Source organism: Sturnus vulgaris, chromosome 8 (assembly GCF_052056855.1).
Source record: "Sturnus vulgaris isolate bStuVul1 chromosome 8, bStuVul1.hap1, whole genome shotgun sequence".
Classification (NCBI taxonomy): domain Eukaryota; kingdom Metazoa; phylum Chordata; class Aves; order Passeriformes; family Sturnidae; genus Sturnus; species Sturnus vulgaris.
Genome location: NC_142250.1, coordinates 1,253,308 through 1,276,631, shown reverse-complemented (window position 1 = coordinate 1,276,631; position 23,324 = coordinate 1,253,308). Strand labels below are relative to the sequence as shown.

The following is a 23,324-nucleotide window of genomic DNA, read 5'->3' as shown; positions in this document are numbered from 1 at the left end:
TTGTCTGGACCGATGCCCCAGGTCAGGCAGGGCCAGCAGTCTGCCCAGGACCATGGCCAGTCAAGTTTTTAACATCTCCCAGGATGGAGACTCCACAGCCTTCCTGGCTGGCCTGTGCCACTGCTGAGTCCCTCTCACAGTGAAAAAGCATTTTCTGATGCTTACATGCAATCTCCTGTGTGTCACTTTGTGCCCATTGCTGCTCCCCCTGTTGCTGGACACCACTGAGAACAGTCTGGCTCCATCTCCTTTTCACCTGCCTTCAGGTATTTATGGTATTTGTCACTGTTGTCCATGTTGTTGAATTTCATTTACCAAACTTCACATTGGAGAGCAGGATGTTGTTGTCTACTGGCAGACACTAGCTCCATGGCACAGATTTCACTTTATGACAGTCAGATGTTTGAGTGTATGAGGTTTTCATTCCATTAACTTATATTTGTAATGAGAAGAGCAATATTTGATTCCATTCTGTGACCAGGAATTATTTAATAGGAAGGACAAAGTACACAGTAATATAACAAGTGGTGACTGGAAAGGTTTAACAAAGCCCCTGGCTTTGTTGTGTACAGTTAAGAGTACTAGTGTGAAGGCCAAGGGAATTATTTCAGAATTAAATGATGCTGTAGAACAGAAAGGGAACATCATGGAAGATGTGGAACATTAACCTGCACCATCTGTAATAACTGACCTTCACTTCAAGGCACTAGGGCAAGAAGGAGATACCAAATTTATTGGCAATACTTGTGGCTTGCCAAAGAACCGACAGAGCTTCAATGACTTGCTTTCCTCGGGGTGCTGTGAGGCAGCCTAAGGGAATTTGTGTTCCTTTTGCAGGTCAGGCCTTGCAGGTGTCAGCAGAGGCGTTCACCAGCGATCCCTGCTCCCTGCCCAGGAGGCAGGCTGTTGTCCCGGCAGCTCGCTCCCTGCTGGCCGCTGTCACCAGGCTCCTCATCCTGGCTGACATGGAGGACGTGGCCTATCTGCTGCAGCACCTGACTGTGGTGAGTAAGGCTCTGCTCCCCTCAGGCTCCTCTTAGCCACAGCTGTGTCTGCTCAGGGCTCCTTCTGCACTTGAGCCTTGCAGGTCTCATGCACATAACACCTGGGCAGGTGTAGATTCTGGATGACATTTGTAAATGGACCAAAAAACTGATCCACTTGCAGCACAGCATACTTGATCTATTTTTGGTTCCTTTTTTTTTCCCACTAATACTTTCAGTAATTTATGAGAGACTGATAAAAGCACAAATTTCTGTTGACTTCCTAATATTTTAGGGCAGAGGTGAATAATCAGTGCCACCTCTCATAATGCCTCACGTCACAAGAGAGCACAATGACTTAGAGGACCATGTTGAAGCATGTTCAATTTGGTGAGGATGAGAAAATGAAAATTTGGCTCCAAATCAGAGTAGGAAAAATATTTTATAATAAAACAGTGTTGTGTGGGTTTTAATACTGGGATTGAAAGGTCTACCACTGACAACTGCTAGAGATGCACTACAGGCTGAATTAACACTGACTTGCAGAAGCTTCTGTGTTGTTCTGTATGATTAGATTTGTCAGCTCTAATAGCAATGGCCTGTATATTTTGTGCTTTGTCTTTGTAATTTCATTTGTGGAAAATTTTCTTGAATTACAATATTTTTCATGGTAATCTCTTACATTTTTAATATTTATTTTCATAATCCTAGATGCTCTCTTCTGAGATGTATTGAGTATGCTTTTCATGAGAGAAGTAAAATTAGTTGGGTTTCCTTACTAGAGTTTCAGTATTTCTAAACAGGTGTCTGATTTGCTTCATATTTTCCATCTGAAAATGAAAACAAAATATAACTGAATGATGAAAGAATGCAGAGTATCATTCAGGAAAAACTCCAGCACTGCAAAAAGTGCCATTAAATTGTCACCTTCTTCCATACTTCCTCTTAATAGGAGGGAGAACTGAATTTGTAAATGAACCCTTAGAATAAATTAGTGTGGTATAGCACTCTCAGTAATGCCTGTGCAGAAAGGCTCACCCTAGTTCTCAGAGGAGAGGGTTACATTGTGCATATTTATTTAGTCTGTGCTCTGGCTGTTGAACCTGCCAGCAGTGGTATTAGCTGTAATGGTGTCTTTTTATGTTGACATCTAATTAGGAAATTGACTTAATGTAATTTCAACATATGCTATTGAACATCCCTCAATTTCTAACAACTTTTGGTCACAGCTAACTGAGCCAGATTTAAATACAGTTAAATATTTGAATGAATTGCAGCTTGGCTCTATTCCAAGTGCTTAACTGAAATCATTATACTTCAAAACTCTCTTAGGAATTCAGTTTTTCTTTGACATGGACTTGCTCCCACAAAAAGACATTGTATTCACACAGTGTCAAGGTAGACTTTGTCTTTGCTGTATCAGCTGTAATATTCTTGGGTTTTGCAAGTTCATATGGCTTGAAAATCAGCTCCTTAAAAGCTGTTTTTCTTTGCACTTGTTCTAAAACCTTAATTCTTCTACCATATTATCCTCTCCTTCAGACATGGGTGTTACAGCTGTTATCATTTAAGAGATGGGGAATTTCATTGCTCTTTATTTCCTTGTCTCTGAGCACTATCATTTTCATGGGCTAGAATGAAGACATTAGAAAGGACTAAGCCAAAATTAATTTGAAAAATTAAAAAAAAGGTAGTAGAATAAAAGACATAAAAATTCTAATCAAGGGCCCTTTCTTTATTTGCATGTATAAAATGAAAGAATTTGGTTCAGCATCATCAAAGAACTCTACAGTATTAGTGAGATCTTGCTCAATAGGGAAGTATTTAATGGGAAATTACCTATTTAAGTATCTAATATTTTCCAAATCCATTTATCAAACAGTGCTGAAAGTTTTTAGTCTTGGTCACTCCCTAAGACTAGTTAATTCCCACACTGACATTTAAAACTATACCTTTTTCTACTGACAGAATACACTCTGGATCATTAAACTTTAATTTCGTCACTAACTTGGGAATAAAAATAGAAAGAAAACAAAGACAATGTGCCTGGTTGTCATAGAAAGCCTTATCTACTGTTACCTGTCATATCTGCCTGATGATGGATATCTAGAAAAAAGGATGAACCTCAGCTATCTCCTTCCAGTGTAGGTTGTCTCTAACAATATTGTTTTCTGTACATAGGAGTGGTTTTGAATTCTGTGCAATAAAATCTTCATATTAAACAGTGTGTAATGCTGAAAATACTGGATATTTTTTGTCACAAAACCACTGAAATGTGACATTTCAAAACTAGAAGTGACAGGTAAGTGAGTTTGAAAGGATTTGATAATCTTGGCAGGGTTTTTTGACCAAATGTTCAAAACCCCAGCTTTGTGAACAGAGTATTAGCTTTTTTTAGAAGTTTTGCTAATAAAGTGGAGAGAGTTTTGGTTGTTTAATGAATTCTATCAGATCTTCACCAAGCAAAGAGCAAATAAATGTATGTTTAAACAATGCACACTAGATGCCAATGCAAACTCTCAGTGACTGATCACATTCTGGCACAGAACACTTCTGACCACTTGTGGAATTCACTGTCCTATTAGACTGTGAGGGTGCAGTGCAAACAGGAAGATCCTTTTAGAGTTGACTGAAAAAATAAAGTACATCACACCAAAAAGAAAGGTTTTTCCTTCTTTAAACAGCTTTTTTTTTTTTAACAGATAAGAGTTTAAATAAATAGCTATCTGTGTCTGAGTTTCCATGCTTAAATGAAGTCTCTAAAGAAACAACTGAGTTGTGAGAAATGTGGCCAGACAAAGGAATATCTTTGTGTATTGCAGTCTCTGATTCAGAGCTCTTAGCAGCTCATCTATTTTGGTTAGTAATGCTCGATATTATGTAATTAAGTGAATTAACAGACTAATGGAATTGCTTAAATTCATTGATCAGAAGAGAACAGCAGGAAAGTAACAAGTTTGGAGAATTTCATTCAAAGAGCATTGGCAGTCTGTCTTTCTCTAATCTGTTTCAGATCATGCTGAGCCAACATGTTTTATCTGCCTTTTTCCCCTTCATGTCATGCTTGTAGATTTACTGTATAAGTCTTCTTATTTTTCATGAACGCCTCAGACAGCATGGTCTTTACAAAATGCTTGCTTAGAGTTATTTAAAACTCCTGCCAAGGGAAAAAAAAGAGAATGGCTAGAGATAAGCAACTTGTGAAGTTGGGCCCTGTGAGCGTAGTGCTGTCTATTCCTCCCTTTCCTGCAGAGTATTCATCAGCATTAAAAATGTTCTGAGCAGGAACTTGGTAGGGTTACATGGAATGAAAGAGGAAAGTCATCTTGGGCTGCCCTGTGCTTCAGGTTCAGAGGCTTGATTCAACTCCCAGCACTGTGCTTGATAGATCCAGATCCCTGTGTGGAGCCTTCCTCCCCTCCAGCAGAGCACTTTGGCACGTGGACTTGTGAGGGTCTTGGATGGTGTATCTGGTCACTAAATATTTCATTCTGGATTGGGGGGAATGCATTCTGTTCCCCATCCCTGTGCTCAGCTTCAGGGGGATGGGTACCTGGAATACCACTGGTCCTGCTCCTGAAGACTGAGACAGAGAAGTACCTCAGACTTTTCCTCTTTGTTTGTCACTGTGTTTCCCCCTGCATCCAATAAAGGATGGAGATTGTCCTTAGCCCTCCACTTGTTCCTAATATGTTTATAGAAACCTTGTGTTTTACAGCAGTAGCCAGAATAAATTCTAACTTCTTGCCACTTTCCTTTGTTGGGCGTGGGTCACTCCCAGGGCAGGGGAACTTCTGGAGCATAAGACAGGAGTCTTTGAGAGAAGATGGTTTGTGTTCCTATTTATTCTCTCATCAAACAGAGATTCCTGTTACCAGTCAGAGGTCTATCTGTGGTATGAGGGATGCAGTTGTTTGGAATCAGGGTTACAGTGTTTGTCATCACACTGCAAATCCCATGGCACTCTGTGATGTGCAGGAAATAAGAGAACAAGCAGCTTCCAAAGAATTGCTTTTAAGAGTTGGCTCTTTCAAAGTGAGCATCCTTTTGAGTGCAGCAGGAATCTGGATCCACTTCTGTGCTTGGTGTAGGAGCCTCTTGACTGCTCCTTTGTAACTTATAAAAATAAATAATTGTCAAGCTGTGGGATGATAAATTCCTGCTGGAAAGTTAAGTTGTAAACACAAAGCTTGGGGAGATCTGTAACATAAAGGTGGCTTGCAGCAGAGGTTAATACAATGCTTAAAGTCATCAGAAGTCCAGCTGAGTGTGAGAAATCCATCTGGTGTCTGGTGATGAAGTTGGAAGGTGGGATGTTAGAAAAGCAGAGGCCTGTTTGAAATAATTGTTTGGACTGTGCAGATGCCTGCATGCTCCAGTCAGTGACCAGGGCTCCATTGCAGTTGACTCTCTTTGAAGCTGCCAGGGAGGGAACATTGCTAAAGGCTTCCCTTTGGAGTGTCTGGTACTGTGTTTGGCCTCTACAGCAGCACACACCACTCAAGTGCTGTGCTTATAGGAGAATTATATGGAAGTGATGTTCTGAAATTTCCTTCTCTAGAGTGCTCATTTGGGAAGGCAAATTCTAGGCTGGGAAAATCATCTTGGGGAAATTATCTTGTCCTGGCACATTATTTATTGGTAGTTTAGTAACAAAGTTGGTGTAATGTAGAATGGCTATTCTGATCAACAGTTCAAGCATGCAGAGATCATTCTGATCTAGAGAAATTTATGTTATAATTTGTTTGTGCTTTGAGAGGCAGAAATGAGGAAATGCATGCAAAACAAACAGTATCTGCTTTATCATCAAAGTGTATGTCTTCAGACCTTAAAATGACAGCAAAATCATCTGATATTTTCTGAATGGAAAAAGCTGTTGAGCTGCTCTCTATAAACCTCTCCAAAGGAGGCACATTGCCCATTTCATTACAGCAAAATATGGGAAGAGCAGCTTTTTCCTCATAAGTATGTGTGTTCAGTAACTGGAATTTAAGAGAGGTTGTGAATGTTTTTTTTTTCCAACCATATCTCTGGGTAATTTAAATAGTACATATACTATAATTTAGTCTTTTAAAGAACCAGTACCTTATAAAAATAAGAAGGTATTTTCTTCGTTGGACAGCTTCCTTATGTCAAATTGGAAGTAAAATTTGCTTCCTGTCCTTAATTCAACTCATAATAATCCATATGAAAATAAAGAGAAACATTTTACCAATGGAAAAAATAGTTCAGTCTTACTGTACTTCCCTATGCAGTGGAACATGAGAATATTGATACTCTGAGATACAAATACTCTTCAACTTGTGTAGCTCTAGATGAACAAAAAAAGAACCATTTCTCCTAATAATTCATGAATAACAGAGTTGCTTTTTGCAGCCCTGGCCCTAAATCTGAACCAGCTGTGTAGGAGGAAATTTTGTAAAGGAAGTGCCAGGAAAGGTGTGTGGTGTGTCCAGTAGTATCGTGCCCAGAGTGGAGAAGCAGGATCTGCTGCCCCCCTCCCTGTTGCTGTTTATGTGGAGATTGGAAGGTGGTTACCAGCAGTATGGCTTTGTACTCTGTATTTTATGATGTTGCTTCCCACATTTCTGAATTATAAGCAATGAAGCACTTTGCATTGCATGTTTATAATCTCATAATTTTGTGTCCTGGCCTCCTGCTTAGCTGCTAAGCCATTAATTTTCATGGCTTGTGTTGAAGATGAAAAGTATTAAATTTTGGTTTAAGCAGTATCAAAATTTTAGTACGATTAGTTAGCGTAATACGATTTCCTTTTGAAATGTGCAGCCACTCTGTCTCAGCCTCTTTTCTTTGATCTCATTGCCTCTTTTGGTTCGTTGTGACAGCAGAGCAGAAGTTCCAAGGCTCCTGAAAGTAGGTAGAAGGATAGTGGAGTAAACCTCAAAAATGCTGTCAGGAGCCCATAAAGACAGCAGAGGATTCCCAGCTGTTAATCTGCTTTACTGCAGGAGGAGCTCGAGTCAGAGCTCACCTCTTGTCTTTGACATTGCAGTGTTTAGGATGTGAGACCATGTGAGTTTCGGTCCTGAGGCTTGCAGCCATGCTTACTAATTAAATAAACCATGGTCGGTGTGTGAGGGGAGGCTGCAGCACTTTACCTTACACTGATCAGGGACATCATATTTCCAAGGAGGCTGTGTTGTAACACTCTTCTGGCCCGCCCACGTTTGTGATCCTCACCGCTTTCAGAGTTGTGATGGTATTTGTTACTTTGTGCTACGTGAAATGGGACAGGGAGTTGTGTCACTGAGCTGAAGCCCTCGCTGTGTGTTGGTTTCCAGTCGGAGGAGCACGGAGCCTTCGTTCAGCCATGTCCTCATGGTGCCTGCTCAGGACATTGGGGCTGCCCTGTTACCCACCCTGCGTTTTAGGGCCAGGGGGCTGGGCTCTGGTTCTGCATTTGGTGGCTTTGGGGTTTCCTGTGAAAGGAATGCTGTGGTATTAGTGAGTATAAAGTCATGCTCTTCTCTTTAAGGTACAGAGTTGTCCATGCACTATCTGTGCTATGAAGTTACCTGTGGTAACTTGACAAACAAAGAAGCAGATATGATAAAATCACAGACATGTGATATCAATCATATCTCTAGGATTTTATCATGGAGGAAAAATCAGACCAGGTAGCTACCTAGCAGTGCCACTGAGAGCAAAAAGTAATAAAGGAATGCTACTTCTCAACTTCCAGAAACTGTTCAAAGCACTTTGAAAATGTTGACAGGCAGAAAGCTTCTGTGAATCTCTTATGATTATTTATATTTGGCTATTGGCAAGAGAAAAAAAAAGTCAGGAATTTTTAGTATTGCTTTTCATCTCTAGACAGGAGAGATGCGAGAGTTTTTTTTTACCAGTCACCACAACATGCTGGTTCACACTGATAGAAATATGATGCAGAAAGATCCAGATGTAATTTTAAGTTTAACACATGTGCTGATAACCTTTGTATGTGTAAGGCACAGTTTTCTGGTTTCTGCTGATGGCAGTGCAAAGAGCATATCTATGTTTTCTTAAAATCGCTTGGTTTGTTTTTTATTTACTTTTGAGCTGGATTTTTAAAAAGTGTTTCTCCCTTGCATCTAAAGACATGTGGATGTTCTGGCAGTTACCCATCAATTTTATTGAAGCATGTTGCCTTTATAGTTATACATTTGGTTTGTATTTGCTCATGCTCTCATGCTGCTCCTTATATCTCTTTCCAGAGAGCCAAATGCATTATTGATGTTTAGGTTGCTGCAGGACATAAGGAACTGGGTGAAATTGCTAGCAGAGCTCCTGCTAATGAAGAACTGAAGCTGTGGGATTAAGTACATCCTTAAAAGGATGATGATGATCCTACAACTCTATTGTAGTCTAACGTGTTGATGATTATCTAAAAAAACAAACAAAAGACAACAACAACAACAAAAGAGACGCCTCAAGAAAAGACTGTACCTTATGTTTATTTAGTGAGTTTGGGAATCATTGGAGACCTTACCCCTGTGTTACTCAATCCCACAACAGGGTGCAACAGCTTTGGGCAAAGTTCTGGAGAAATATGTCATGGATTGAAGTAGAAGGTGCACGATGAACTTGCCAGAGACATTGTGAGCAGTTTCTTACTTGGGAAAAAAAGCAAGGACTATGGGGTGCTTTTGGTCACCTTAAACTGAACTTGGGTCTTGTTTGCAAATGTTGTAATGAAGTTTCTTCCAGCTAAGGGGTTATTAGCCAGGAGTGGGAATTGATGAAAGCAAATACTGCAAATGCAAGACTTTCAGATCAGCTTTGGAGCAGAGATAAAATCTGAAAACAACAAATCATACAAAACCTGGAAGATAATGAAGTCAAACAGAAAAGAATAGAGAATATTGCAGTTTTGTCGTAGCATGTGTTTTCTGTCTGCCATGTCAGTACAGAATTCAGGAACATATGCTTTGGGTGAGAAAATTTTATTTTGTTTTTTGGTAGCAAACACTTTAAATGCAACTAGAAAGTCTCCAATTTAACCTGTAGTAGTGCTGAATGAGGTAAAGTAAGATAAATTACAGATAGATAAAAACACTGCCTTTATGAGAGCAGTGAGACTGAAATAAAGGCAGAATGGCAAACAAGACGTGCTGACTTGCCTGAAGGTTCCTGAAGTTGTAGTAAATTGTGGAAATCCACTGAAGCTGCTTATTATCCCCAAGGAGAAGTGCCTGGGGGCTGTTCAGCATCATGTACAGCTTGGGCTTGAGCTCAGTCACATGTTCAGGAATGAGGGAATCTCCACATCCATGATCAGCATTGACTGTCAGTTATGTTGTCAGCTTCTTAAAGAGGGACACAAGATGAGTGGAGGTTTGGCTTTGGGGTTTTTTTTTCTCTTTTCCTTCTACTCCTGTGGTTCACTATTGCAATTATTCAGTGGCTGTAGTTTAAGCAAAGATATAGAGAAATGTGGGCTGTAGGTATTACAGAAGTGCCTGGAAAGCAGTCCATTGCCTCATTCCCTGGGCACTGGTTCCACAGGTGAGCTTCACCTACAGGCCCTGCAACTGCAGGAGGCTGAGTCAATATTTTGGAAGGATTTACAAGGATGTAGTTCTTCCTGATTATATCAGTGTAAATATATGTTTATAGACTTGCTTCTGATGGTAATCACAGTGGTAACAAAATATGACTGAGCTATCTGCAGCTTTGCAGCAGTCACATGCTCATGAGAGGAAGCAGAGTATTCACTGCTGGGAAAACAGCAAGTCAGAGGAGAAGGCTCATGATTTCCTGAAGGTAGCAATTGGAAGCTGGACCTCCAGTTCTCCTCTGACACAAATCAACCTTTCTGTTACAGTTCCTGCAGCTGGGCTGGCGTTGTGCATCTCTGAAAAATACCAGTCCTATTTTTAATAATAGTGTATGCATGAAAGAAGTTCTAAATTGAAAAGTAAGGTCTATAATGAAATATAATTGGAGTTGTCACAGTTTTCATGCAGAATGTGAGCACGTTGCCCAAGGTGATTATCGGGTCTTAAATTACTCTTAAATAAATTAACTTGATAAGAAGCACCCTGTGATTTCTAAGTTCTACTGTTATGCTTGATAGAATGAGTTCATGGCCTTTATAAGGTTGCATACACTTTTCTTAGTTGAAAAGATTTAAATCTATGTGAATACATTGCTTGCTGGGACTTGGCATAGAAAAAGAACTCACCTTTAGAGATTGATTGCTTGTGTTTTGTCTGACCCATGAAATTAGAGGACTTCATTTAATTGAGGAAGACATATGTACAAAGCTTTGAATTCTGTGATTGGTTTCAACACAAAACTGTAGGAATATGTGGAAGGTTAGAGGTGACAAAGCTCAATAGTCTTAGCATTTAGTAGAAAATTATTGTAATACAGAATGAGACACAGCAACTGTATGAATGATAATTTTTTGTTGGTTTGGTTTTGTTTTTTTACTTTCCCTCACAGTTTCAAAGAACATTTGAATCTTTAAGAAATGTATCCAGTAAATCTGATCTACAGAAGACCTACCAAAAGTTTCAAAAAGATCTGGAGAATCTTGATTACTTGGCATACAAACGTCAGCAGGTAAGACCATGGAAGCTTGTCAGAAGACAGAATGCTGAGCATCAGCAGGGTAGGTGGTGAAATGCTGTGTTTGATGGAGTTACTGCTCTGTCCGTTGGGTTTGTGCTCTGTGCAGTGCCAGGTAAGGCAGCAGGAGGGGGCCAGGTCTGCTGGGCTGCCTGGGTTTTGGTTTCTCAGCACAGAGGAGCACAGGCAAAACAAGTAAGTGAGACTTAGCAGGTATTAAAAGTTGCATTAACACGTAATTTTCTAAATGGAATTGTATAGAGGTACTATTTGCAATCTTTTACTTGAAAAATTAACCAAACTCACCTAATTCCTAATGGAATCCAATACTTCTGTGCATGCAAACCACTAACGTTTTCTTCTTTGGAAATGAATTTATGAGGTAGTATGCATCCAACTTGGAAGTGCACGTGGTCTTTGACTTGTGTTTGCAAGATCAAGGTTAAATTGAATTGTTAACACGTGTTTAATGTTGGATATTCTGACACACACAGCTTATGTGAAAATATCAGCTCTCCTTATGGGTATTCACTAATTTTTTCTCTTGATGATAAAATAAGACTTTACCTCTTCCAGAGCATGAGAGTAAAAGCTGTAACGTTTTTATAAGGGGGTCGTTGTGGTTTGTGTTTTCCTGAATTCTGTCACTTGGTGTCAGTGTGTTCAAGCAGTTCATGTGCTTGGGGGAGAGCACTTGCAGCTATTTATGTCGGGTAATTGATTAGATTACCAGTGTCTTAGTTAATTTGCATTGTTTATCTGAGCAGTAGTTACATGGTTATGGTGAGGAGTGTTTTACCTGCTTCTTGATACCGAGGTTTTCATTTCAGTAGAACACTGGCGGATCTGCAGTGAGGGATTTGAAATTGAATATATGTATGTATTTAGTGTAGAAGATGCTTTGAATTTTGTCCTGCTTTAAAATTAAAGGAATCTTTTTGTGAAAAGATTGAGAATTGGCTGGATTGCTGTGCAAAAATCACTGAGCTGGTTTGGGACTGAAGCTGTTGTGAGTTTGGGACATGTTTTGGAAGTATGCACATTTAATTGATAACAATTTATATGCACTTGTGTTAGGTTAAGGGTATATTCATAGTCCCTCTGGTAAAATGCTGAGTAACTGCATCTGTTGGAGACAAATATTTGTATACGATCTGAGTGTGAATCCATTTGTGGTAAATAAGTGGTTTATATACTGAAAACAATGAATGGTGCTCTTGAAAGAAATGCAGTTATCTGCTTCTGTACCTTTTCTTCAGACATAAGCCATGAAGTGCAGTATAGCAATGGACTTCTTCAGTGGGAAAGTTTACAGGACAGATGGGAAATCAAAGCTGTTCCTTTTAAAATGTCCCACATTGACTCTGATCAATAAATATAGATCAAACCTCTGTGAGTGGTAGCAGTATACAAATGGCAAACTCGTTTGGGGTGATGGTTGGGCAGCATCCACTAAGAAATTCCTTTGGGTTGAGAATATCTGTTTATAGCCAGGCTGCCATTTTGAAATGTGCCAGGAGATACCTGTGTCTGAGAAATGCAGGTTTTCTCTCTTGTCCAGGAGATAGTCTGGCAATTCCTTTGAATTAAAACAAGCTTTTAATTTCCTTGATATTGTCACATCTCTGAAATTTGACAAAAAGAATAGCTACGTACCACAGCGAGTACTAAAACTTCTCTTGCTCTGTGACTTCGTGCAATGTTTTCAATAAAAGCTGAGTAAAACTTACATTGGTTTGTATCAACCTAGATATTAACACCTTTGCAGTATGAATGTTTTCAGGGGAAGTGAGAGGACAAAATGGTGAAGCACTTGGGGATAAGATGGGGCTCAGTGGCAGATGCCAGCTCTGCTCTTGGGATGCTGTAGTAGGTGCACACTCCCTTTTCTCTTATGTGGGTCTTTGTTGCTATTGAAGGGAAGTTGTCCATGTATCATTCAGCTGGAATGGCACTGGTTTAAAGCTGTTTATTAGAGTTATCTTCCTGTAAGGTCATTTAAGGAGTGTTGGGCAATAGCTGCAATAAAAATGGACTTAAAATGAAGTTCAGTGGTATTTAGCACCTGTCAAACTGAAAAATTGCCACAGTTGCTGCTATTCCTAGTGCTACCAGTGCCTTTAGAATGCCTGTAGCAGTGCTGGCTGTAATCCAAAGACACTCAGTTTTTGACTAGAAGCCTCCATCAATGTGGTCATCTCATAGTTGACGGCAAAACTTTAGTATGTGCACACACACAAAACAGTATTAAGGTTTACTTGTTTGATGGTGATTGTATGCCCTCAAGGAAGTTGTGTGTTAAAGGACTGAATCTATGGAAAATCATTCTGGTTAATCCATTTAAAAAATCTTTTTAGGATTTTTTTCTAATGTATGTTATATTTAGAAGTGTTTTAAAAAGTTGTGTTGGAAACTGAAGGAGTTAAGGGCTGTATCAAAGATATTTATGAGGCACACAGTAATTTATTTTGCTCATGGGAAACAGTACTTCAGAAGATGGAGCAGAGCCATTCCCTGTTCTGCCTCACACAGTCCCCTGTTATCATTACTGCAGCTGGCTTCATGATCCTCCGGGTCAAACTTGCATTTTGAAAGTTCTAATTTGGAATGAAGACTTGCTTCTTCAGTCAAATGGTACTTCTTGTTGTTATAATGCACTTTTATTCTTCACCTTTGATTGTTCACTTTGGCAGGAGAGAATCAGAAGAGTGCAAGTGAGAACCTGTGGGTTGATAAAGTAATTTGAACAAATGAAGCAAAAGCAGTGCACGCAGGGAGAGCAGAGCAAGGAACTGATTCCCCATGTCCCATGGCTGGGCCCATCCCCAGGACAGCAGGGCCCCACCCTGTGTGACGGTGACTTGGGAAGACAAACTCCATCACCCTGAATGTTCTTCCTTCTCTCTCCTCCCCCAGCTCAGTGCTGAGCCTGGCCCCACAGGGACATCCCCTGGGTCACTTGGGCTCAGCTGTCCTGGCTCTGTCCCCTCCCAGCCCCTGGCTGAGGGGTCGGCTGGGGGCCAGAGGAGGCCTTGGCTCTGTGTGAGCTCTGCTCAGCCATGACCAAAACATCTCTGTGCTACCAGCACTGCTGCCAGCACAAACCAAAGCACAGCCTGGACTGGTGTGAAGAAAATTAACTATACCCCAGCCAAAACCAGCACAGTATGAGATTTGTTCTCTGAAGTGCTCCACTCCAGCAGCTGGAAACAAGTTTTTGAAAGAGATTATCACTTATCAACTGGCAGGTTTCTTTTGTGGCAAACCCTTTAAAAGTATGCTGAAAATTGAAGGGAGTTCAAGGTGAATTATTTGTTGTCAGAAAACAAGCATGATGATAGAAAGCTGCATGACTGAACTCCTTAAGTTACCTGGAAAAGGTTATGGCTTAGAAATGTCAGGAATAGAGGTACTTAACTAAATCTTTATTCTAGTACACAGGAATAGGAGAAGAGCCAATGGATGGAAGTCAGACAAGTTCAAACCAGAAAACAAATGAACATTTTTGACAATTAACTACTGAGAGGGCTTAGTTGAGAGGTGCAGTACATTAATCACTGCTTGTAGCTTTTCTGTCCATTATCCATGCCTTTTGAAAAGTTGTGAAATAACTGAGATGCAAATTAAAGGGCAGGAATTATGGATCTTTTTATGGCTTGTGCTATTGAACGAATTTGAATGAGAATTCACGTTTTTTTTTCTCCAGACTTAAGAATGACAGTACATTTGGTTGTTTGTTGTAGGGTAAAGGCATGTCTTTCATGTCTTTTGAATTGCCATCTTGGATTAATAAATGGGTGAATTTGTTCACTTCTGTGTTCACCACTCTACCACTGTCTAATCTTTTAGATTTTAGGGTTGGATGTGTTGAGATCTTGCTTAGGCATTTTCAAAGAAGCCTTGTACTTTAGTCCAAAGTAATTTTAAGGCCATATAGACATTTGATTCCCATTAGATTTCTGAAAATGCCTTCTTTTATTCCCTCCTTTAATATGCAGTCACACAGTATTGATTATAAAATGACACTATAGGTTATATTTCCAGTATTGTAGCTGCTTATCTCCCCTTGACATAGGAACAACATCTATCATGTTGTTGTGTAATTAAAATAGTTGATTTATGCATTCATTTTTTAAAAAAGCAAACAGCAAATTAGTCTCGGTAGCTAAGAGAGTGAAAAATTGTGACAATTCTGTTCTCAGCCACCTGACCTGTTGTAGTAATTCCATGATTATAGCTCTGTCATTTGGTCCTTGCTTCTGTCTGTCCTGCCTATCTCTGTGGCTTGCTCAATGGCTGAAGAGGTTTTCCTTTTCCCTGCTCACCTGAAAGTGCTCATATTCCCTGTCCTTATGATTTTTTACATGTATTCAGAGTGGAAGGGAGAAAGACTTTTATATCAACATTGCCCCAGCCTGTGCCATAGTTTTACCAGCTCCTTTCTTCAGTTGGATTTGTGTCTGTCAGTTGCAGGCTTGAATGATTTTAATTTGTATCTCCACACGTACAATTTTTCTGTCTTTGCATGGATGCTAAACCTCTGAGGAAAAAAGTCATGCCTCCCCTCATCTTTCCAAAGCTCAGACTATTGCTGTTTCTATGAAACTGAATTATGAAACTGTTTTGGCTGTGCCCAAGATGTCTTCAGTTTGGATAAAAGATTCCAGTCTAGTCTTGTCTCTGATAAATGTAGCTGAAATGTCTTGGGAGCCAAGGATGGATGATGCTTTACGCTCAACCAAGACGTCCCCAGGTAATTTAACAACAAACAGACAATACAAAATTGAGTGTTGCAGTGGGAAGGAAATGAGATCTTCAGCTGGAAATTAAATTACAGAGACAACTAAGTAATGTTAAAAGGTCATGACTTTAAAAGCTGTAGAGAATTTTGAGTGCATTTCATGGGGGACTTGGAGACACCACAGATTTTGTAGATGAACATTTGCTATGGTACCATGTAGGTCTCCTGTATCAAATTTGATGTCTTGGGTGGTTTATCTCGGTGGTAAGTAGGGCTAAGATTAGAACTGTATTCTTTCAGTAGACTGGAAACCGATTTTTTTTCCTTCCAAACGAAACAGAATGATACTTCAGGTAATATGTTTATGGTGACGTGGGATAAAGCCAGAATTTGGGGATTGTAAGTGGGGTCAGAGTCTAAGGAGAATGGTTCTTAATGAAGCAGTGATAACTGATTTTATGACACTTGCAGTGTTCTGTTAGGCAGCAGTGTCTCAAGGGAAAAAACAAAACTGCAGTTTTATACAGCAGGAGTGAGGTGAGCCTTTTCACTTTGCTGTGAAATTTCCTTGCCTATTTGGTTGTTTCAAATCATACATTGTGCAGCTGACTGTTCCTGCCTACATGTGATGGCTTGTGCTCATCCTTAATGCTTCCTAACTGAGAGCAGCACACCTATTTGTGAACATTACTGTGATTTCAAATCCTGCCCTGCAGTGCACTAATGGTTCCTTGTCCTCCCCCTCAGGAAATCCCTTTCTCTTTTCTTATCCAAGTTATGCTCCACAGTGAGGCAACCAAAACAGACCCCTGCAGAAAATGGTTTAATGCATTTCTGTAGTTGCAGAGAATTGTTGGTAACTGTTCTGAAGAGATCTCCGTTGATTCCAGAGAAATGGAATCAATTTTTTCCCATTTATTTATGTAAAAGTCCTGTGACACAGTCAGAATCTAGTCATGAGATATTTGCTAGAATCCTGTGACTACAAACCCAGACTAATTTGGCAAGACTCGATCTGGACAAACCCGTGGTGGCTATTACCCATTCCTGGATTTACTTCTACATGAATCAAGTAGTGCCTTTCATTATTTGCTGAAATTGTTTTTCCCCAGGAATCTCAGTGTAGCTGACTGAACTAATTGCTCGGTTTCTGTCTTTGAGAAGGGACTAGTCAGGTTTGCTTCCTTTCAGTCTGCTGCTGTCATGCAGATCTCCATTCTCTCACACTGGATCATTGGTAGCAAGGAGTGTTCAGTACCTTTGTCATCAGCCCCTGGGTTCTCTGTCATCACTGCCTGCCTTCATTCAGCCCACTCCATGTGAAACACTTTGCTGTTTATTTGGCAGGTTTTTGTCATGCCTCTCCAAGAGAGCCAGCATTCAACTGCAGTGGCTTTCAGAATTTCAAATAGCTCCTCCTCCTTCATTACAATCAAATCTTATCAGCGTTATAAAACATAACACTTTCATAGGTGTGTGTGAGAAGCAATATTTATGTTTAGATGAGGTCTAAGTGCTGACTTCCTATCTCTGGAAATAATTAAGGGACGTTGATTTCAAAGCCTGTGCTGAGTTCTTTGTCCCTCTCCTAGATCTACAGCTTTGTATGTTTTTATGGGTTGAAATCATCACCTTGTAAAGTGATATACGATTCTTAGCCATAATTGAAGGAGAAAATACATTCCCTAATTTTATGGGAAGTAACGTATCTGCATATTCTACAGAAAAAGCAAGATTTAGAGAGGATGCTTCCTTTGTTGAACACTATAAAGATGATGTATGTATTTAGATTTGACATTCTTTTCCTTCCTCTTTTTAAAATTAAATGGCTTGGAGCAGTAGGGAGTGGTGTCTATAAAAAAATTTCTTTACTGAACCGTAAAGGACAAAAAGAGAAGAGGGAGATACATACATAAACGTCTTGTAAACATTTTCAAATTTGCTTTCTTCCAGCTATCTTGTGTGACCTTGAGCAAGCCTCTTAGTACCATATCTACTGGAGGACATCACTAAATGCTTCAATCCAAGAGTTAAAGATTTATAGGTGTATAAGCACTTGCCACTAAGTTCTGTGGATATTTGAAGTTCCTTTTGTCAGGCTATGACAGATTTATGTCAGACTAGGTAAAAAGTTCAGTCTGAGGACAACTGACATTTTTACAGGCTCAGAGGCAGTATGTAGCAGATAGTGTGAGCTACTGTTTTTGTTTGTGGTGGGAAGTATTTTTTGTTTGGGGATTGGGTTTTTTTGGTGCCTTTTTTTCTGTAGCATGAGAAAAACTGCTATTTAGATGCTGAAAGGATACAAGTTAGAAGTGCAATAACAGTTTGGAATGCAGAGCTCTGATTACTAAAGAGTGGCTAATGAATGATGTTATGTCCTGGTGAAAATGACAGTAATGGTAGTTTGTGAGAGAGTTATCTGAGGGGAATGTTATATTGTATTGATCCCAGCCTGACAGACATACACCAGCTTCTCACAGAAAAATAAATTCTCATATAAAATGTTTCTCTGCTTTGGCACTTGGTAAAAATCAGATTAGATAAAATGCAAAATGACTGGGCTGTGAATGGAAAATGGTTTGAGAGCATAATGCTTGGGAATGATGGACAAATCCTGCAGGAGCACTGTTCCTGGTGTGTTTGCTCCAGGAGCTGGTAGCAGGCAGCAGCCAAAGCTGGCTCTGCCAGGAGCAATCGTGTCTTTGTCTGAAGGCTGAGCTTGTGCTACAGCTACTGTGGCCATGGTGCTTGGCCATTCTTCAGTGCTTTAATAGATGGACCATTAACATAGCAAATAAAAACCATGAATTTTGTGCAGGATGTAGAGGTTTTGTTCTCACGTGGTGGCAGGTTAGGAGGTAGAGGTTGGATCTCTGTGTCTCCTGTGAAACTCAAGTTCTGTAACCAGTTAGGATTATATACCTGGGGAGCTTCTTGGCTTTTCCCTGGCTCACAACCTTGTTTTGAGGGAAGAACTTGTTAATGTTCTGTTTATGAGGGTTCTGACCCTTGGTAGTCTTTCAACCTTTGGATTCCAGCTGTTCTGGCTAAGCTGGAACAATGCTACACGGGGCTGAAAAAAACCCTAAAGACAGAAATCACTGTTACACACCCTGACCAATTATTTATTGGTCTTGCCTCGAGTCCAAGACAATATTCCTACTTTGTAGTCTGTGTGATCTTGTCAAGTTGACCACTCAGTTCTTCTTTTTGTATTGTTTCTCCTGTACACATCCCTGTCCCTTGTCCTGCACGTTCTGCATCAAATTGCATTCTGTATTTTGCATTTGCATAATTCCATGTGCAGTTTCCCTCTAAAACTCACTCTAGTCATTTAGCACTTAAATTTCTTATCCAGTCGCTCTGCATCCCTTTTTGCTTACTTTGTCTCCTCCTTCCTCCAAGCCTTTGTCATCTGTCATCCACACCTCATTTCTGCTGCTGCATTCTGAAGGTATTGACTCATTCATTTTGCTCACAGAAAGGTGCTTCTCACGTTAGATTCAAACAAACATGACAATCCCACCCCCACAGATGCTGTCTCCTGTTTTGCTGTCTGTCCATGCACAAGCAGCTCTCGGGGAGCTCATGCTCAGCTCATGACAGAGGGCACTGCCCCAACCTCATTTTGGCCTTCCTGACCTTGACTTCCTCCTTTCCATCCCTCTGGAATTCCAGGTCGTTGTGACAGCCCAGCCAAAATGCAGCTGATTGTCTGTGATACATAGGCCTGGCAGCACTGGCTCTTTTTCTCATCAGGGACTTGGGAGAGCAGTCACACCTTGGCCTTGCCTGATGGGGCTCGTCAGGCTCTAATATTTTCCTTTATTTGCTAGCTAGCTTTTTTTAGAACATGGGTCTGTATTGTAAGTTCTTCACGGTTTGAGGGTGCTTCAGCTGGTTACTTTTCAGCTATCCGTGGCTGTTACTCAGCTGATCTATCTTGAAGTTTGCCTTCAAGTGATTTAGTGAAGTTGGGCCCATAGATCATTGTGGAACAAAACTTTCTTTGTAGGTAAGATTTTGACACTTGTAACTTGTAACTCATAACAATAAATTATACTGGTGGTGGGACAGTGAAAGTTTTCCTATGTCCAATTTAAATTCATTTATTTCCTTGAGTAAGAACATTTGTTTTTTTACTGCATTAATTTAACCGTGGATATAACTTTGTAAGAACAAGAGATTGTAAGTAATAAAATCTTTCTTCAGTCAAGATTTATATATGAACAATTATATTAATTTTAACTGTAACTTGGTTGGTTAGCACTGGAGGAAAGATGATCCTTTTCGATTTGTGGGAGAGAGAACTACAAACTATACCATAGGACAATTTTATGTCGTTTATTTTAGCTAGATCACAAATGGCTGAAAAAAAAAAAACCAACAAAAACCGTGCAAACTTATGTTATCTGCAGTTATGAAACACACTGGATTCACTAAGGTGGAAAAGAGTAAGGGACCACATAGTCCAAGAGTACAGTTATGTATTTTTTGGGTAAGGAGAGCTGGAGGTTATGATATCCTAGTGATATTCTGTCTTTTGTGTCTGGGAGCTGGGAAGGAGGTGCCTGAGCAGTTCCTGCAGAAGATGTGTCCAAAGTGCAGAGTCTTTTTGATTATCTTAAAAAAATATTGCAGCATTTTGCTTCTTCTGCTAAGTTAGTAGAGGTCAGTAACTTATTTCAGGGTCTGAAAAGATTATGCAGCCTTAGGTTAAAGTTTCTTACTGGTTATTAATTTAAGTGGATGTGCCTGGTCTCTGGGTAAAATTCCTGGAAAAAGTGACATTTTCTCTAAAAGCCAGCATTCTTAGAGCAAGGATCTGAACCTAAATGGAGAGCTGAATTCCCTGTAACTAAAATTTGATTGCAGACCAAAATTTTAGAGATGCTGATGATATTCTATTGCTAAATAATTAGCGAAGATTAGAGAGCATAGGTACAGAGACAATATAAGGAGTAATATTACTTCTTCATTTCCTGCCTCTCTAATTTTATAGGTAGGTTATAATTTTAAATACAAGTAAAGTGTCCTTCTCCACTTGAGCCTTTCCCTGTGAACTTGGCAGGAGTGTTTGTGGGAGGAGTGAACTGCATTTCTCCATGGGAGAGTGGGTGGGTGTGTTGCCGGCTGTGCTGTGAAGAGAGCTGAACCTGGGTGCTCAGGGAAGGGAGTTAGTGAGAACAATTATTGAAGGCATGCTAAAGAGCTCTTGATCCTGGCCTTGGCCACCTTCTTGACTTAGTGAAAATGAAACGGGAAAGTTTTTATTTGCTTTGGAAAATGGTTCATTAGAATTGCAAAGAGCTAGCTGAGAAGCTGTTAAGAATCTTGAAAAGGTTAGAACAAATGAAGATGAATTTAAAGAAGTGTGTGTACCTGTGCTTGCATGCTGCATGAATCTTGCCTAATCTTTTTCCATCACTTATTGTCAGTAGTAAGGATAGTCTAGAAAGGCAATATGCTCCCATCCTAAGTGTCTTTAATAGTTTAGGGGAGAAATGACAGGTGCTTCTGACATAGTTACAAAATTAAAGCAGCTATCAAGGGAGGGAGGGAAGAAAACAATTCTGAAAATAAAATATAGACAGTAATAATGTAAAAAAAGCTGTTAACGATACTGGAGTCCTCCAAAGAAGCTGCAGAAGAGAAGTATTTTAAGATAATTCAAAGTAACTTGAATAAATTCTCTCTGTATCCTTCATTCACTGCCTTTAGTAGCTCAGTAGTTCTTCAGTGCTTTTAGTAGTGTCAGTAAAACAGCTCTTAAAGTCTTTGTCTTTGTAGGTAGAGAAAAGGCTCTACTCTGAAATTTACCCCCTTTTAGTTTAAAACCATTATCCATTGACTTACTGCAACAGCCCTGCTAAAACGTTGATCTTTCTTGTTTCTTTCTTGGGCCTATAGGAGATGTTCCATCTTTCAAGGATGCTTTACTAAACATCCATTTAGTCTGATCCATATAGGTTATTTTTTAATTTTCCTTTATGGATATTGCATTGTGCATGTGTCCTGTGAAATTGAAGTGTTCTGCCAAGATCTTGTTGTTCCCAGTCTTTTCTGATACAGATTAGACAGATGTAGGAAATACATGTGTGAACATCACTGTGTGCTCTCAAAAAGCTGCCTTAGGGATGGAACTGACCCATCTGCATAGTCAGGTATAAAAACACTTAAGGCACATCTCGCACCATTTAATAAAACAAAAACAGAATCCAAACAAAAAATCCAAACCACAAAAATCACACAACAAAACACCCCTCTTCTGTGGGTCTAGGTGAATTGAGGTTAGCCATAAATTAAACAAGGTTTCAGGTCATTGCAGCACGTTTGCTGTTCTGGTGGTTCAATTAGAATGATGGACATAGGGAGCAAAATGAAAAATGCTCCTAGTCAAAGAATGTAGTTTGACTTAGAGCTTCCTTTGAGATTGATAAGGTGAGTTCTGTAAAGGCAGTGATGGGAATTGTTCTGTAAAATTCTCTGGCATATACAAAATTTATTTAGTTAGAAAATCAGAGTTAAAAGCTGAAGCATGTCCATCACTGAAATAATAAAATGCATAGTTGCATCTTAGCAAGATGTACTTAATTGTTATATTTAATGCTCTTTTTTGGAAAAAGTAATGCTAATAAAATGTAACTAGTTAAATCTTATAAAAGTTTTACATTAGACTTTTTACCATGCACATAAATTTTACTGTGTTTATGAATACTATAAGAATGGTTTATGGACCTTCATATAAAGACTTTATACCCTTGCATAATAATTTTGCTGCAATATTATTTTACATGTCACAAAAATGTCACAATGATTTATTTGTGGCTATCAGTTCCTTTGCTTTCTCTTTGTAATTAGAGAATTACAGAATAATTTTGTTTGGAAGAGACCTCATGAGGGTCCTGGTACAGCCTCCTGCTCAGCTTGGATCAGCTCAGGGGTTAGATGAGGTTACTCAGGGCTGTATCCAGGCATGCCTTGAAGTTTTCTGAGGATCACACTGCTCAGCCCTTCTGGGCAACCTGCTCCACTCTTGGGGTGTCTTCCAGGGATAAACATTTTGCTTTTATCTAACCTGTGCCTTTCTTTTTCACTTAATGCCTGTTGTGTCACATTCTGCTGCCATGCAATGCTGTGCAGGCCTCGACTCTGTCTTACTGCACATCTCTCCTGTGCAAGATTCTTAAATAAAGTGGAGTGCATAGACTTGATACATTCTGTTCTCTGTATGTGTTTATGGTTCAGGGCTTGTTAAAGGCAATATAATAAAACTGCTTTTTGTATCTTTTTTACACCTGAGGAAACTTTCTCCTGCAACCATGTACACTGCTTGCTTTTTGGAACGTGCAGCAGTGGCAGACCAAATGACTTAAAATTCACTGGTTTGGTAGAATCACTTGTCAGTCCAGCATGTGGTTGTTTTGAGTGGAAAAGGCTTTAATCTTATTTCAAAATTGTTTTGCACCTGTCTTGGAAGATGAATTATTTTCCACTATGTCTCATCCATAGGTTTTTTTGGATATAGAGTAGATTAGTATAGTTTGAAAGAACTGTAGAACTCATAGCTATGTAGTTGTAGATCTATTCACACTGCACTAATAAATACCTTGTGGAAGTAATGGAATTGTCATAAGACAGAATTTCTGCCACCTCTACTATTAAATCTTCCTGTAGATGGTGGGTAGAGACTTGGAGAAGTTTTTTAATTGACAGGTTTTACCTGTGTGCTGTAATTCATTTAGACATTGATGTGAATTTCTATGTGGCACAATGGAAAAGTTATTTTTGTAATAGGGAATGCAAAATTGTGTTTTCATATCATGTCCATTCAGTGCAATGCTGTCATGACAGGAACAGACAAATGTGGCTGCTGCACTGTAACAGAAGAATGAATGGCAGCAATCTCCCTGCTATAGAGAATCACTCACTGTTCTTATTTTAGTACAGTTTCTAAAGAAGAAATTAGAAATTTTAGATATGGTTTATGAATAAGATTTTGGGACGGTTCCAGTATTCATTGC

General features: G+C 39.6%; 1 protein-coding gene across 3 annotated transcripts in view; it reads left to right on the top strand.

The window, feature by feature from the left end:
- CTNNA3 (catenin alpha 3) overlaps positions 1-23,324 on the top strand; it is a 369,305-nt gene that overhangs the window by 18,598 nt on the left and 327,383 nt on the right. For all 3 annotated transcript variants that reach the window (XM_014883316.2, XM_088168652.1, XM_088168651.1), the window contains exons 4-5: positions 838-1,004; positions 10,431-10,550. In XM_014883316.2, coding sequence (XP_014738802.1) covers positions 838-1,004; positions 10,431-10,550 — 287 coding nt within the window. The remainder of the gene's footprint in view (positions 1-837; positions 1,005-10,430; positions 10,551-23,324) is intronic.